The sequence below is a fragment of the Engystomops pustulosus genome, chromosome 10 (genome assembly GCF_040894005.1).
Source record: "Engystomops pustulosus chromosome 10, aEngPut4.maternal, whole genome shotgun sequence".
Classification (NCBI taxonomy): domain Eukaryota; kingdom Metazoa; phylum Chordata; class Amphibia; order Anura; family Leptodactylidae; genus Engystomops; species Engystomops pustulosus.
In genome coordinates, this window is record NC_092420.1 from 19,058,373 (window position 1) to 19,076,586 (window position 18,214).

Genomic DNA, 18,214 nt, shown 5'->3' on the forward strand with positions numbered 1-18,214 from the left:
GGATAACATATTATTTTACAGTTCACAATAAGGCATTTGGCAATATGGATTTGCTTTATATTAGAGGGGAAAGCAAATAAAATCTCTAGATTAATAACCCACATCCAGTATTTAGGACAGGATAGATCATACAAAAATAATTATAAAAAACTTCATGGGTACATACAGGGCCGTCCCGAGTATTGGACATACCCGGGGCCAAGACCTGCCCACATAAGGCTTTACATAAAGAATCCATGGGGTGTAATCCATGGACTGTATCTAATGAATCCATAGGGCGTGAGGGGGACTTTATATAAAATATCCATTACGGGGCTGTATAAAAAAATGAACATGAGGAGGCAGTTTGGTATGGGAATATACAAACCCAGCGAATATTTTAGGGAACAGGAGACTGTTTGAATTAAACATTCCGGAACTAAGAATGTGAGTTTACTACAATGGGGCCTACTAAGGCTCTGTCGCCCAGGGGAAAACTAACACTTGGAGCCGACCCTGGGTACATAGTTTCTGAAATCCTGTTGATGACAGCACTGGTTTGGGCCGAAAGTGTTGGCGGTCACATGACCAATTGCAGCTTTCTCTGTTCACCAGGACCTGCTGAAGCCACCGATTTATCACAGCAGGTCCCATGACTATCAATACTTCGGGCCTGGCCAGGTTTGTCCTGAACGGGCTGCAGAAAGTCAAAATGATATATACATATTGTTTTTTCCTTAAGCCTGCCCAATGGGTTTTACAAAATACCGGGAAAATTGAGGTTTTGTGTTTAGATTAGTTTTTTTTTTTTTTTTTTTACAGATTTTAGCAAAGTAGAAAATTTCTTATATGTATTTCTAATCTTAAGTGCTAGAATTTATACCGCCCAAAACTCCATAGATAAAACACTCTAGATTTCAATTATTTTGCATAATTAATATCCCATTCCCTACATCTACCCACATCCATGAATGGAGAGCGATATGAACTATGGGACAGGTTGCTTTTGCTAATTACACTCCCCCATCTTCCCCCATAAGCCCCTACTGACGGCCCTTATGATAATGTAATTGTTACAAAGAAACTCATCCTGGAACATTGTAACCTTGTGTGTCGTTCAATTGATTCCGTCTCCATTCTTTGAACCAGAGTACTTCCTTACGTGACCCAGATAACAATGTCTAGTGGGGGAACAGAAAATCTAAATGGAAATGAAGGAAAGTAATCTTTATCTGGGAGTGTTATTGTATAAGTTATGGAGCGGGCCCAGAGGACGGCACATTCAGGAATAAAATAAGAAAAAAGTCATTAGGAGATGTATTGTAGGCGCTGGCATTTTTCATGTACATACACAATTCCAGATTTCGTTATGTTAGCAGTCGGCTCAGATTAACATGAAATGAATCGCTCGCAAACCTGGAAGTGTTACTTTGATTCCCTGCAAGGGCAAAGAAATGTGCTCTGGTTTAAAGACCAGAATGCTGAAACGGGGAAATCCGAAAATAGTGTCGAGCTGAAATAATATTTGCATTTAAAAGCGATTCGGCTAAGTCATTTTTTCTCTGACTGGTCAAATCTTTCTTTAACCCTCAGGCTGCATGGGATTGCCCTCATTCACATACAACAGTAATAATGATTGGTTTCCCATTTGAAGGCGGCAGTTAACCTGACTGATGGTCTGGCAGCAGAATGTCAGATATTTTCTTCATTAACTCCCGCTCTTGGGGGAAAGATATAAAAATTCCTATTGTTTTCTTGAAGTGTTTTAGGAGATTTTGTAATTATGGATTGAAAGGGGTCATATGAGTTCAAAACAAGGTGCCTTGGAGGAGTATCAAATCCAACGTTCTGTTACTCAACATATTGGTTCTCTGCCTCCCTACACTGTTCAAGAAGTCTGTATGAATGAAGGAGTTAATAGTGATTCTGACGGAGAACACATCATGGACTTTTAATCTACAAGACAGGTGCTCTCAAAAATGGGATTTTTATTCCTTATCCTAATGATCATGAGAATGAGATCCTGTACTTATCTAGTTCGATCCTTTGCATAACACTGTAGGGGCCGCAACATTGGCCCAAACACGTAGAAGGGCTGGGCGGCCCGGAATAGTGATCACACAGTAGTTGAGGAGTGAGAGATATACAGCGTTACTACACACGTTGCTTTCTCCTCAGTCAACTACTTCTAACAAACAGCTGGGGTCCGGGGTTCGATTCCCACCCAGGTCAACATCTGCAAAGAGTTTGTATGTTCTCTCCATCTTTGTGTGGGTTTCCTCCGGGTCCTCCGGTTTCCAACCACACTCCAAAAACATACTGTTAGGTTGTTTAGATTGTGAGCCCCATGGTGACAGGGACCAATTTGACATGGTTTGTGCAGCGCTGCGTAATCTGTGTGCGCTATATAAATAAAGAATTATTATTATTATTATTATTATTATGTGTCTGGGTGGGTCAAAAGGACAATCTTGTACCCTTTGTCACATTACGATGCGCTCTCAGTCTGTGAAGTTCATGCTTATCGGAAGGGGGCCCAATCACAATTTTGCTGTGGTGCCCATTCTTTCCAAGTTATACCCCTGAGCCCCCACCTTCCCCCCCCCCCCAATTATGCCATCAAGTAGTTAGGAAGCCTCAAACGCAAGATTGTCATACAAGCCATTGAAAATCAGTGGTAATGGTAATGGTTAATGTGTTTAGTTAAACCATGGCCACCACTAACACTAGACACGAGAATAAATTATTTGATGGAAGAGGATCTGTAGTGGGGAGACCTTCTCCACCACATTTAGGATGGGAGACTAGTAAGAAGGAACACCTACAAAATCTTTCGAAAGATATGAAAACGAGACTGTACAGGATAACATTACCAGTTCTTTTTCGCTGTCATTGTCCTTAATGTAGGTCTTTTCTTTCTCTTCATCATTTTTGGTCCAACTGTAGGATACCATGTAGTTCATGATTGGAGGGTGGTAAACAAAGGTAGGCTTCTTCCAAGAAACAACTAAAGCCGTCTTGTTAACTGGTTGCACTGTCATGCTGACCGGTGGGGAGCTGCAGACTATAAGACAAAATACATGGTTACTCTCTTATTTAATTAAGTGAATGTCAAACATACAATTGGGCTATACATCAATCTGAGGCAGATAGAAGGTTCTGTCGATGCATTTAAACAATGACATTTCTCCAAGTCATTTATGATCAGCAGGGCCGGTTCCAGCACATGGCATACCTGGGCAAGTGCCGGGGCCCAGAGCTGCTGGGGGGGAAGGTGTCCACATAAGGCTGTGCAAAAGGAAACCAAGGGGTTAAGGGGGGCTGTATTTAATGAATCTATTGGGTGTGAGGAGGGCTTTATATAAAATACCCATGAGGGGACTGAATATCAAAAATCATAAAGGGGGTGTTTGGTATGATAACCTAGGGAATATTTTAGGGAACAGGTGACTGTGAATTTTTAATGCTGCAATGGGAGTTTACAGCAAAGGGGCCGACCAAGGCTTTGTCACCCAGGAGCCTACTGAAAATTGGAGATGACCACGATGATCAGTATAGATACGTGTGCAGACAGTGTCTATCTGTAGTAAAAATAGGTAACCAAAGGTGATGATGCAGAGGGACAATTCACCATCCAACATAGACGATTGTATCTCCATGTAAGATGCATGATCAATACGCTCTAATAACCCATCATTTTTGAAAATCATCCTATAAGAATATTTTCTAGTGTCCAGAGAATGCTTCAGTTGCCTACAATTGGGGTTGTCTTCTACTGGATAGTGGTCAAATATTATATGAGAAAGCCTGAAGGATCATCTGGAACTTTGGTGGGCCAACACAACCGTGCATGGAAATTTGTGCTGAAACATGGCATACACACCCCATTACCATTTGGGCTGAGAAGTGGGAGAAGGCAGAATTTAAAGGAAACTCCCAGATTGAAAGCAGCAGAAGGGACGTATCCTCTATTCCCCAAGATGTAGTACCAGTTGTAGGAAGCGATTCCAGACTTGTAGGGGCCATAATATTCATACAGCCCAGGGACCATCAGTAAGCCCCTGTATGTATACTATAAAAAATTTTGGTGTTTTAAGCTTCAAATTTAAAGTAGACCAAAGTCACCATCTTTGATTTGATCGATTTTTTATCTGGTGTCTACTCCCAATGACATTGAGGGAAAGAATGATGAAATTTCAATGGCCAATGGTTTGTTCCCATGTAGTTAAGCCACCAGCAGAGATGTCTGGCAATGCTTAAGATATGCACATTATTATGAAAAAAGGTCACATCTTCAACTGGTTGTAGGAATCCTAAATTTCGTTTCCCATCATTTGCTCGTTCTTCAAACGGCATCTTGTCTTCAAATTTTATTACTCAAATACATCAATTCCAAATGACAAGGTGACAAATGGCAAAGAAGTACGTCTCAATCTAATCCCGACCACACAAAATGAATGAATCAGATTTTGGGACCTTCTCCATCCCCCCGGCAAACCCTTTTATATGCTCTGGCGGTCTCTGACAGGTCGAAATGAGATTCAGGCTTATGCATTAAAACCATCAATTTCACAAATGATCAGCTCCTGCAAACATGACTCAAACCAATCTTCACGTCTCACAATCGGTCCTCATGCCTCCTGCCTCTGTCGTGAACGTTGTAGGATGACCAGTAATTTGATATATATATATTTAAGCAAAATTCTGTATTCATCCTCATGACTTTACTGGAATATATTGTTTGCTTAAAGGATGAACAACATGATTTTATGAAGACCCAAGTATATTGACCAAAATACAGAGGACTATGGTCAATAATAGAAAACGTGTTGACCACTCTGGGCTGGAAGTAAGCCACCAGCTATACTTCCCAACCTTCCCAAATACACCTGGTTCCTTACTGGTTGTCTACGGGCCTCTTGATATTTTAGCAATGTTATGTTGGCCTGATGTGCTGCAGTGTAACCTCCGTGGTGTTAATTCATCACAATGTGTGGCCTGGAGAAAGGCATGGTGAGTACTACTCCTTTTATTGTTTTACATCATTATATTATGAAATTCATTTGACCTTTAAAAGAGGTCGAACAAGGGGTAGTGTCTAAAATTGCTGCTCAGCTCTAGTGAATGGGTCAAAGCTCAAGTTCCACCAGGCACTGCTTTTTTCGAACAAAGTTGCCATGTTTACCCCCTCCAAGGTCTACCAACTACAAAATCAGCCAACAAGTGATCCCTGCAATATGCAGGGCACTGGAACAGTTTCCCAGAAACCTTATTTTCTTATGCAAATTAGTGCATCAGGGGTGGGGAGTACCCACTGGTACTTTTGTTACTTTCTTTCTGATGAGGAAAGAACTTATACAAAAGGGATAGTGCTTGATGGTCAGTTATTTCAGTATGAAAGAAATCTCCATGCCAAATTATAGGGAGGAATCCAGGGGCGCATGCCCCAGGGCCCCAACTAGCAGTGTCCTCCAGTCAGCTCACAGCTGTGAAGTGACTGTCTCTGGGAGCGACGCACAGCAGTGGTGCCACCGAACCGCACGTGTACCAACCTCTAAGCTGCGACAGTGACTTACTGGCTCAGTCAGTGTTTGTGTCTGTACAGCCCATCCATACTCAATATCTCATTCTGTATGCAGCGCGCTTTTCAGGAGCCGCATTGCATGCAGAGCAATAACGGATATGCCCCCCTCTTAGTACTGAACACCGATTTGGGTGAACTGGTTGCCAGCCAAGGCCTAGCTAATCAGTGTTAGGTTTACTCCCCCACAGATCACTCGGCCCAATCTGTGAGAGGGGGAGAGAGAACTCTCATTGAAGAAGTGGCTCGTAAGACTGGCATGGCGACTAAGCCTAGGATAACATGTAAGTAAGAAAATGTTTAGTATATTGATGATAATTTAGACTTGTAATGTGTACCACTTTCTTGGCTACAATCAGTGGGGGGCCCCTACAAGATTTTGCGCCCAGGGGCCTCCACCTGCCTTAACCCGGCCCTGGCCATATCAACGGACATGCCACTCAGTGACTCATTTGCATAAAGATGAAAACTGAATTCTTTCTGGAATGGCACATCTGGAAAGCTTGTCAATTGTGGGATGATTTGGAAGCCGGTAGAAGCCCTTTTAGAGGTAGATACTAATTAAATATGGCACACATCATAATGATACAAAACACAGAACATTTATCAAACACAAAGCGCACAAAACACAAAAGGGGCACATTTACTTACCCGGTCCATTCGCGTTCCAGCAGAGTTCGGGTCTTCCGGCGATTCATGAAGGTCCTGTGCCCGATGTCCACCAGGTGTCGCTGCTGCGCCAAAATCCGCCGAGGTGCCCCGGAGTTCATCGTCTTCATCGTGGTGCATGTGAGTATGGCCCGTGCGACCAATTTTTTTTTTTTTTAAATGCAGCGGTTTTTCAGAATCTGTCAAGTTACCGTTCGGCCACGCCCCCTGATTTCCGTCGCGTGCATGCCAGCGCCGATGCGTCACAAACCGATCGCGTGCGCCAAAATCCTGGGGCAATTCAAGGAAAATCGGCGCATATCGGAAATATTCGGGTAACACGTCGGGAAAACGTTAATCGGGCCCTTAGTAAATGACCCCCAAAATGTGCAAAATACAAAATGCACTAAAACGCACGCACTAACCAAGAACACAAAACGCACGCAATACAAAAAGCACGCACTAAACGCATACATCAAACGCACATACCTACAAACACTAAACACACACAAAACGCACTAAACGCACGCACCAAACGCACGCACCCACCAAACACACTAAACGCACGCACCAAACACACTAAACGCACGCATCAAACACACTAAACGCACGCACCAAACACACTAAACGCACGCACCAAACAAACACAAAACGCACTAAAACACAAAACGCACTAAAACACAAAACGCACTAAAACACAAAACGCACTAAACACCAAAATTCAAATCTATTGGTGTACGGTGCCTTATAAATTCTTGTGTGAAGCTTTTCAAGCTGTGAATGATCGAATAAATGAAGACATTGCTATGCGTCTAATATCCGGCTCTTCACCAGGGGAAATTCAGTGTTTGTGATGAATATTTTCCCTGCCTTTCTCTCTCTTTCTCTCTCGAGGTTTCAGTCTATCGGTAGAGAACATCTAGAAGGAATCAGTAAGACGTTCATACGTGAGGTCATCTGCCTAATCAGATTTGAAATTCTCCCGAACAAATAAAACTGATCAAATCTCAACGACCCATAAATTATTAAAATATATTGACATTCCCGGTCATTATGGAAGTCTGCGGCTGATTCATAATATATGAGCATAATGTACACTATTATTTATCTAATGAATAAAGCCGTCTGCCCCCCCCCAGTCAGAGATGAAGACATATTAGGCTGATGCGAGGCAGTGCTGACATTGGTGTGACGCCTGGATAACCGGCCGTGTTTGGAGCCGGCGCACCAGCCTCAATGGCTTAGTAATCACATACTCTGACGCACCGCCGGTGCTGAGCATTTGCAAGTGTTAGCATACTAAGCGAGCGTCTGATGAAGAGCGTGCCAGGCTCATACACCAGACATGGGGGCACCGGGAAAACAAGTCATATGCTCACTAGCTCCGGTCACGGCGTACACGATATACACACATCATGATGTCTACTGTAATCCAATGTAATGCATGAAAGAGGTGAAATGGAGTTCAATATTATCATCCGTCACCACGTAGTGGGGTTTATTATATAGCAAAGTGCTGATAAAATAATTATTTCAATACTACCTTTTATCGTGGAGCTTTTACTACACCAAATATGGAAGCCAAGGTATATCCAAAAGTCTAGAGGCAGCATGTTATAGAGCAGGTGAAACTGAACAGATTGCTCATAGTGTCCTATCTGCAGACAGCTGTTATAGAGCAGAAGGAGCTGAGCAGATTGTACATAGTGTATTATCTGTATGCAGCATATTGTAGAGCAGAAGGAGTTGACTTTATATAGTATCCTATTTGCAGGCAGCATGTTCGAGAGCAGGAGAAGCTGAGCAGATGGTATATAGTGTCCTATCTGCAGACATGTTATAGAGCAGTAGGAGCTGAGAAAACTGTACATAGTGTTCTATCTGCAGACAGCATGCTATAGAGCAGTAGGAGATGAGCAGATTGTACATAGTGCCCTACCTGCAGGCAGCATGTTATAGAGCAGGAGGAGCTGAGCAGATTGTACATAGTGTCCTATCTGCAGGCAGCATGTTATAGAGCAGGAGGAGCTGAACAGATTGTACATAGTGTCCTATCTGCAGGCAGCATGTTATAGAGCAGGAGGAGCTGAGCAGTTTGTACATAGTGTCCTATCTGCAGGCAGCATGTTATAGAGCAGGAGGAGCTGAACAGATTGTACATAGTGTCCTATCTGCAGGCAGCATGTTATAGAGCAGGAGGAGCTGAGCAGTTTGTACATAGTGTCCTATCTGCAGGCAGCATGTTATAGAGCAGTAGGAGCTGAGAAAACTGTACATAGTGTCATATCTGCAGGCAGAATGTTATAGAGCAGGAGGAGCTGACCAGAATGTATATAGTGCCCTATCTGCAGGCAGCATGTTATGGAGCAGGAGGATCTGAGAAGATCGTACATAGTGTCCTATCTAAATGTAGTTTGTTATAGAGCAGGAGGGGCTGAGCAGACTGTACAAAGTGCCCTATCTGCAGGCAGAATGTTATAGAGCAGGAGGAGCTGAGCAAACTGTACATAGTGTCCTATCTGCAGGTAAAATGTTATAGATAATTTGTCTATAGTAATCATTAGTTACGACTGGCACCGCCACAAGTCTTCCAGTAGCTGCCTGAACAAATTCTATTATTCAGAGCTTTCCCACACAATGTCAATGGTGAAGGTTTCTATAATTGCATCTCTATGAGCGGCAGAAAGAGCCGGCTCCTGCCCTGCTGTCCTAATCACTATAGCATGTCTGTTATTTAAAGGGATTAGCCAAATTACCTTATTCAGTGCTGAGATTTCTGCTACTAATCCATGAGAAAGTAACACTATTACTAGCTGTCTAATGCCGCAGTGTAACACACGGACAGTGGTAAAGACAATGCACTTCATATAAAGTCCTATTATTGGATACAACTAGCATCCAACTAAATCCCAAAAGCACACACTCAAAATATTCAAGTGATTATAAAAACATGGCTCTACTCACCATGGGTAGCATCCGAAATTACAGGTTGGCTTTCTTGGCATAAATAGAATTGAGCTGCAGTACCACAAACCACCACTGTGCAAGAGGTGAGACTATTGCTGTAAAGAGGTTGCCATGTTTGTTTGTTTTATACTGGACAACCCCTTAAAGTAGATTACATTGTTTTATTACATATCATTTAGTATTAGAGTGAGAGTTAAATGGCACCTACCACGAGGAGCTGCATCCACCTACCACCCGTTCTACCTTTATAGGTAGAATCGGGGTGGTAGGTTCCCTTTAAATAAAAATGGCCACCAACTTGAATTGGAAGTGCCACTTTAAATAAGGACATAGATAAATTCTTAGGAAATAGAGTAGCATTGATGTCCTGGGTTCAAGTCCCATCCTGGTCAACATCTGCAAAGAGTTTGTATGTTCTCTCCGTGTTTCTGTGGGTTTCCTCCAGGTCCTCCGGTTTCCTCCTGCACTCCAAAACATACTAGTAGGTTGATTAGATTGTGAGCCCCATTGGGGACAGGGACTGATTTGGAAAGCTCTGTGCAGCTCTGTGTGCTCTATATAAATAAATTATTATTATGAGGGTTTTCTGAATTTTCGATGGAAGTGATGAAATGACCTCCTCATAGATTTCTCATCTCTTGTTCATTCAGTCAGTTTGGGATAATATGATGAGCAGGAATTGAGCAAACCTATATCTACAGAAGATCTGTGCTTAGTGCCAAAAGAGGTCTTAAATTCATCCAGTCTGTCTGGGATAACATGGAGAGACAGGTTTTGTGCAAGCCTACATCCACAGAAGATCTGTGCTAAGTTTTCCAAGATGTCTGGAACAACCCCCTTGCCGAGTTTCTTCCAAAACATTATTCAGGAAGAATTGATACTGATTTAAAGTGTGGTCATAGCAATCATTGATCTGATTTGGGTTCTTTTAAAACATGTAAATTATTTTTACAGCATTTTTGCTTTACACAACTGCCTAACTATTGCTCAACCCTGTACATGTGACCAATAACAGCAGCTGTACAACTAGTAGCCATTAAAAAGAAACAAATTTCTGTTAATATACATACACACACACATATACACACACACACACTTATATATATATATACATACATACATACACACACACACTGTATATTAAAAGAAAAAAAACAACAGCAATCTGCGTCTGACAACTGTATGTATATAGAGTCAGACGGGTTAATTGAGAACTTCTCTCGCAATTTCCCAAACCTCCGTTCCCAGATCTTGTGTTTTCCGTGCCCTCTCCGTGAACCGCGTCTGGTATTTATGCGGCTTCTACAAGTAACCGGGGGCCTCTGATTCATTTTGCTCGGGGAAATTGTAGAAACTGAAGCATGGGATCAACTCTCCAAAATGAACTTGACGCAGACATCCAAAGGGACGGAGCGTGAAGCGTTGTGTCAGCGCGCTCGGTGAGAGACAACCTTTTGAGGAGGTGATTGATGGCGGCGAGGCAATAACTTTACTATGAGATATGGTTTCATTTATGATGTCAGGCTGGGTGAAATAGTGAACGTGAACTAAATTGCCTCTCTTGACTAGCGCTGTACCTTTGACTTCGGATCAATAGTTGGAACATTGCCTTCGCTGGGAAACACGGCGGTAAAAAAGAAAAAAAACTCATGTCTAGTGTAAATGACTTCGAAGGGACCAAGGCAGCTAAATTGACTATTATGTTAGATTAACCTAGTGCACTAAATAGGGGAAACATTAACATCCCATGTGCGGGCTGAAATATTCCATTTATTGATCGGAAATCAAAACGCTTTAGCCTCAAACCCAGAGGCGCCACATCCGTTGCTGAATCGGCATCACATGAAGGAATCGGCACAAACCCAATGTTGATACCCACTGTCACCGGGTGCAAAGGTAGAGAAGATCAGGCACATTACCAAAACACAGATAAAATGCCCGAAAAGGGCAGAATTTTCTGAGCCATTACTTTTTCCAAATTTGCCTATTTCTCGCAAAGAGGCAATTTTGAAGCAAATATTCTTGGGCGATTTTGTTTAACAGGAGATTCCTCTAATAAATTGCTAGCTGCGCCTTACTTGTTGAGAGTGTGTCCTTGCATAGTCTGACACTGTCCAAGAAAACACAGAAACACACCCCTTTGGCAAAGGGGATGGTACAACACAGTTGTCAACTTTTCATAAACATTATGGAGGAAGTGCAACATGTTCCAAGCAAATGCACCAAAAATTAACAAGAAAGTCCGAAAATTTTTAATGAAAAATTTCAAAAGGCACTGGCTTCTAAAAAACCTTCCGGGGGGGGGGGCACTTTGTTTAGGAGCGGATATGCACAGATCCATCAGTAATTTGTGAAGCAGGACTTTAAAGGGGTTTTCTAGAAATCTGGGAAACCCCATAGGGGGGGGCGGTAGTGGGTATAGATAGAAAGCTCCCCTACTTTCAGTTTCAGCACTGCACCTGGCTTGAAGTTCAAGAGGACAAGGGGTCATGGGACCTGCTTTGCTAACTTGGCCTACTTGGGAAATAGGAAAACTCAGGAAGTACACTCTGTGATCTGAGGAGACAATTCATTGGCCGAAGCTGGTCTTGTGACCACCTGAAATGTCTCAGCCATAATGGATGCACTGGGTTGATGCAGTGAAGGAAGCCGGGTACTCTAGGGGTATTCCTGGAAACCCCTTTAAATATCTCTTAACAACAGATCAACAGAGCCGGTAAAATATCTTACACAATATACTTCACTTTAATAGCCTCCAGCCTATATGAAGTTAAAGTGAATTAAAAATCAAGTTGAGAATACGAATATATGAAGCAGGTAGGTAAAAGGTCAGAAGTAAAGGCTCATTATTGATAAGGTCTTTGGGCTTTTTCTTTCAGGTTCAGGTGACGGTTACTTGCTTAGCTCGGAGGAGATCTAGGAGAAAGGTCAGTGAATGCCCGATCTCGTAATAGAGCGCTGGTCCTGCACCCGAGCAGATTGGCGGCCTCCAGGCTCCCGCAGGTGTACTAGACAGCATCTACACACTACTCCATCAATTGTTAACTAAAGGGGAGTTGAGGACCGCAATCCACAATGCTTGAGTTCTGAAATATATGAAATATTCCTTAAAGGACATTATCATCTGATAGCCTGGTGGTAGATGTTTATATTTACCTTCCCCTCCCATCCCAAATGGCCATAAGCTGCTTTTGTCATATTTCAGAATGCCCGGGTTTCGTAGAAATAGAGCTTTGTAACATAGCCAAATGAGCCTTAATTTACGCACCCCCCTCCAACCGATACTAAGAAAGCTGGTGACGCCACCGGTTCTTCCTCTGCTATTCTTGTGCTACACATATTCTGCTATGGTCGTGTATAGCACGAGAATAGCAGAGGGAGAGCCGGTGATGTCAGCAAGGGCCGGTGATGTCAGGCTAATTTTCATATGTTATAAAGCTCCATTTCTACGAAACCCAGGCATTCTAAAATATGAGAAAAGCAGCCGATTGCAGTTTGGGATGGGACAGGGTGAATATAAACATTTATATGATTTAACATACAATTGCCCAAAAATCTAAATAAACTGAACACAAACCCTCATCCCCACTACAATTCCCACAATGGTTACTGGCACCGATCACTGTTGTTACCCTTTATATGCTTCTGGCAAAACAGCAAAACATATTTAAATGGCGGTCGTGTCTGCGTTGCCATTTTCCCAATGACCCTCGTTGTCTGTGATGTCATCAGGGAACAACAATCCTTGGTAAAACGGGGGAACAAGCCGGCAGCAACATTTAGAGAGGTAACATTCTTGATCTGTGCCAGTACCAATTGCGGATGTTAGTAGCAGAACCCGAACTTCTGGCTCAAGTCCTTTTTCGAGGACCCCAAACTGCAAAGGTTGACACAGACCAACTCATCACTATTCATGACCCCATGATGTGCTATCTCAAAAATTTGCAGATTAACCATTTCCAGTCAAGTCCATCAGACAGACAATGCTGCATCCTAGTCCTGGATAGCTGTGAAATCATGAGGACAAGCCGCCAGGGCCCCGCAGTGTAAGGACACAACCGGTGTGAGTGGGGCATGTAACTTGATTGCTTTTGAGATCCCCAATTCTGACTAAAATGTAGGTAACACTAAGTGCATTGTAATATTCCATGTACCTCCAAGATAAAGTACATTGACCCTACTACAAGTTTACATAGCACATCCATAGATAGAGACTGTATATACACACATGCACACATTTCATAAATGCCAATTAACCTCTGCAGGGTTTTGCAAAAGAGAACCAACAGGGGGATAACATAAAACCTACATGTAAATGTTGCCCCATTCGGGACTCGAACCTAGGACCTACTATTTGATTAATTTTCGTCTATAATCCCCAATGTATACAGGTATGTGCACCAACACGGCCAATTACCCACATAACACACAGAGATTAAAGTCATCTATTTGAGGTTCATTAAGAAAAAGACAATTCCTTGTCACAAAAAGGTCGTATTTTTCTCTTAATTCCCATGGTCAGGCAGAAACAATCAATGTGCCTGCGCCTGTAATAATTACAGCTATTGGCACAATGTGACAGAAGCGATTTAGGCACTGGGACGGAATTAGCTCCCGTCGCTCGCTTCATGATGCAGAAGCCACAGCACGGAAGGCGCCAAACAATGTCATAGTGACGGAACCGTTGGTTCGGATTTGGCTATTTTGGCCAAAGAACACCTGAAGGATTCTGGGACGCTGAACAGAAGTGCTTTTATCTCCCTTTCAGATGCACAAATTTATTTGTAATGGAATTGGCCAGGATTTGGGAAACCTGGACCAAATGCAATGAGCAGAGCAACGCAACCCGAGTGTGAAATTCAAAGGATGACTCAAATTAGAAACATTTGAAAAATTCTAGAAACAAAAGCAAAGACCTCAAATATGTGCATACACTATGAAGCTTTTCTGACACAGGCATATCTGAGGTCCATTAGGAATTTCTGAAGAAGGTAAAACATTGAATAAAAATTGATTAAAAAAACACAATAACAAGTAGATGTACAGTTAGACTAGGTATGAGAAACATTGATGAATCTGGCTAAGTAGTAGAAGATCTTGTTACTCGTCATTAGTAAAGATTTGATGTAATATTGCCAAAATGATAACAGACTTCAACTGCTATAGTTGACTAGGAGTAAAGTTATAAGTAGAGGTGAGGAGCAGACCGGCCACCTGACCTGGACATATTTCCGAATTGGCAGCCAAAGAGCCAATCTGGCAAACTGACGTGGTAATAAGTCTGGATCGCGCAATCGAACCCTGATCGGTAACGTTGGATCTACTCATCTCTAGTTGTAAGCACTGGACAGAATTTCCTGGTATAAACCACGGTTCCAGTGGTTTTATGCATAACTCAATTACTAATGAGGCCAGTGATTGGACAGAACAGCAATGAATGGAGATCATATAAACTGAATTTGTCAGGATTGACCTGAATTTGTAGCGACAACTCATCAAATTTGGCATTCCCCATCTTGGTTGGAGAGGAGCTGGTGAAAACCAAATGGGTTTTATCAACCCAATGGCAGGGGGGGCTCATGCACTGGCACTTAGCACGCCAGTGCGTGAAGTACACTGTGAACCTTCAACTGCACAAGATATATTGAGAGGCCCTTGACCCCTGACATAAAATTGCCTCTTGGAGCAAGTTACAGAAGGAGCAACAGCTTACCCCACAACCGTGGACAGCCCATTTGATGTAAGGGAGGAAATAGTTGTAATTCCTGCCAAAGTGCCAGTAATTGCTACTATTTCAAGGTTCATAGCTGGCATCTTAGCTACGATAATTGCCCCTCATGTCTTGAGCAAAGTAGTCTAAGGCTCCTCCCTTGCCAGTGAATAAAGCCTTTGTGCAGCCTTGGCTTATAACGGCCGGATCAATGGGTCAGGGCTTGAGATCTTTAGATAGGAACCTCTCTTGTGAGACCATGAAGTGGGCATGCAATATCTTCAAAATAAAATATGGCAATGACAGCCCTCTACATGAGCAGGTGCTTGGATTTAACCGAACCTCAATACGTTGACCCCCACCAGAAATAAATCAGGGTAGCCAAACCATAACTTGCTAATTTTTTCCCACAATTCTCCGAGAGATGTTTATTTATTCATCTTCTCGGCTCAGTGGGGAACGTTGATTGAAATAGAAACTGTATACCTGCTGTCGTAAGACGACTTGGAACTGCATTTTAATTAAACACCTGTCTTTCTGAGATCAATTCCAACCGAGAAAGAACTTACTACCAGTCTACGCAATGTGAAATAAGTTACCTTTAGAAGCTTCGGTCCCGTAAAGATTGTCCAAGTCGTCAGACATGTCTTGCCTCCAAGCGTCTTTCACAGCAGACTTGTACACGACCCTATCATTTAGGGGCTGTTTTGGTCTGAAGTTGTTCCTCAAATAATCCACGGACTTGACATGGTCCTGCTGCTCCGTGGTAAATATGGAATAGAAAGCTTCCAGCTGAAACCACAAATTGCATAGAAGAGTTAAAGACCGTCCATTTATGTACAGCTTTATTTATAGACCCTCACCATGATATGGATGATGAAAGGAGAGGTTTTCGGTTTCTAAGAACTACACAAACAACACATCCACCCACTGGAAGAAGTTCTAGATGGACTGAAGAGCCAGATCCAAAAATGCTCAAGGTGACTTTTTTCCAAGAAATAACAGTAGGGAAACGAGATGTTGGGTGTCAACATGTTCTAGGATCTTTCCCCTCTATAGACACCCCTTTTCTCTCCTACAAATTAACGTTGGTGAGAAGGTATAGACGTGTTGGATATACATCTGTATAGCGAATCAAGAAGCCAAGGAAATAAGGAAGGTAAACACTGATTAACATACAAGTCATTCATTACTCTTGGTTCTTCGCTGTAACGAGTGCTTAGGTTTCATTAAGCATATAAATATTTCATACTTTATTGCTTTTGATCTGTAATAAACTGATCCCATAAAGATAATATCATGCCCATTGGCCCATCAGTTCTGCTACACAATCAATAATGCAGCAGGAACATCTGGCAAATTCACTTTATATATAGAAAGAAAAAAGATCTGCCGTGCCGTTTTTGCACCTTTCCGCGCTCGCATGATTTGTGCTGTGACTCTCATCCTCTCTTGATACAGCAGTGAGCCAAACAAACAGATGGAGCCGTACCATCACACAAGAACATGCTTTATAAAAATCTGGCTGAACGTATACAGGTGATGCGGACACAAGATGAGAAGCAGGAAAATAAATGCTGCTGGCAGGTAGGTGAACAAGTACTTACAGTGAATGGGTGGCTATAAAGCCCCAAATGCCTCTTAAACTAATAATAGTAATGTGCAGGGGTCTTTAATAGAAGAAGGTGGATACCTTTTTGACCAAATAAATACAAAACATTTTTATGTAAATGCAACAGGGGTGGGTTCAATTTGCCAAATATACCTGCAAACATCTGGAAGTGCCATCTATGGAGTTCCTGCCCAATGGCAACTATGATTGACATTTCCAACCTACATAGGTCTCCCATAAAATCAGTAGGAAGGAAAATGACGCTTACCTAGTCTATGACCAGGTCATTTGCCTTTGTAGAAACTGAGGTGTATCACAAACACTTGAAGAGGACCTTCTACAACCTCTATAAACTACAACTCAAATGAATTGTTCCCACCTGTCCTCTGCAGGCTAGGACCACCCAAAAGGTTGTTAATTAGCATACTTAGAGGTGAAAATATATCTCGAATGCTCTTAAATATGGCAGGTGGGTGGTCCTGGGCAGGAACAGACTGATTGGCTACACCGATCCGACAGTAGGAAGCTGAAAATATTGACATTGACCGTTCAGGGATGGTATAGCATGGAAAAAAGATTCCGACTAAGTCACAATAACTGGAACAATGTCCAAAACTAGAGTTGGGGTGGGTGAAAGGTCTTCTTTAAGAAAATTTTGAGAACATTCAAATTTTATATTGGGACATAACCCATAAGTTTACAACTGACTTACCTGCTGATAAGAGATGGGAACCGGTCTTCTAAACACAACCCACTCTACAATTTCACTACATGGCGGTGTTGTTAGGGATCCCGTATATCGGTAAAAGCTACCTAAAGACGACGGCAGTAAATCTCTCAAGATGAATGGATCCAGAAAGGTTTCTTTTTCTGCAAAAAAGAATAAAATACACATGAAACGTTATGTATTCCAATTTGCTATATTACTTTTCATTTCATTTATCGGTTCAGTCTATGGATATCAACATTGTCTTAGCCGAGAGAGTGTTATACAGATGTCACCACGTTTAATAAATGCAAATATGCAGAGAAATTAGTCACTCTCAGCTGAATTATTTATATCCCTACGGTATGCACAGCATTTAAAGGAAAATAAAATTAACCCTGCTTATACGTATATTCGTCTACTGTGTAAGAATTAGAAAATAATGTATCATCACAAAGCAGAGAATAATGCATTCATGTTGGTGCCTGTACCCCATAGGGGATAACAATCTAATTTTCTTACAGACACTAAGGCCAACGTCATAGGAAGCCAATTACCGTAAGCGTCAGTGGTTTCCATTTACCAGCTGGATCCAATCCTGTTCTAATATTATGTATGTACTGTATATAAGGCCTTTTATATAATTTATAGATACATTTACGAAGTTGACTTAAGACATGGGATTCCCAAAAAATACAAAAAGATGCTGTGTATGGTGTTAAATGATTATTTAAGGCAATGGAGGCATCAGATGACAGATGCTCCTTCCATGGACACTAAAGGGAACAGCTGTCAAATGAGAATTAGAGATGAGCAGCAAATGAATACCCTTGGCTATTAGCCATGGCTTTGGTTGGCCAGGGCAACTCCCCATGTTAAATCATAGCCATAAGCTAGTAGGTAGGAGCATTCATTTTACCGATTCATTTAGCCACCAATCGGGCAATACGTCTTGGTCAGTAGGCCAAAGCCGAACTGGGACTTAAGGTAAGCTCATCTCTAAAAAGATCT

At 42.1% G+C, this 18,214-nt stretch overlaps 1 protein-coding gene across 3 annotated transcripts in view; it reads right to left on the reverse strand.

Moving 5' to 3' along the window:
* Positions 1-18,214, reverse strand: part of PTPRG (protein tyrosine phosphatase receptor type G) — a 360,490-nt gene that overhangs the window by 104,817 nt on the left and 237,459 nt on the right. For all 3 annotated transcript variants that reach the window (XR_011850197.1, XM_072127175.1, XM_072127176.1), the window contains exons 7-9: positions 17,210-17,367; positions 15,485-15,677; positions 2,853-3,043 (exon numbers count right to left, since the gene is read on the reverse strand). Coding sequence is in view for 2 of the 3 variants with exons in the window: in XM_072127175.1 (XP_071983276.1) it covers positions 2,853-3,043; positions 15,485-15,677; positions 17,210-17,367 (542 nt within the window). In the remaining variant the exon portion in view is untranslated. The remainder of the gene's footprint in view (positions 1-2,852; positions 3,044-15,484; positions 15,678-17,209; positions 17,368-18,214) is intronic.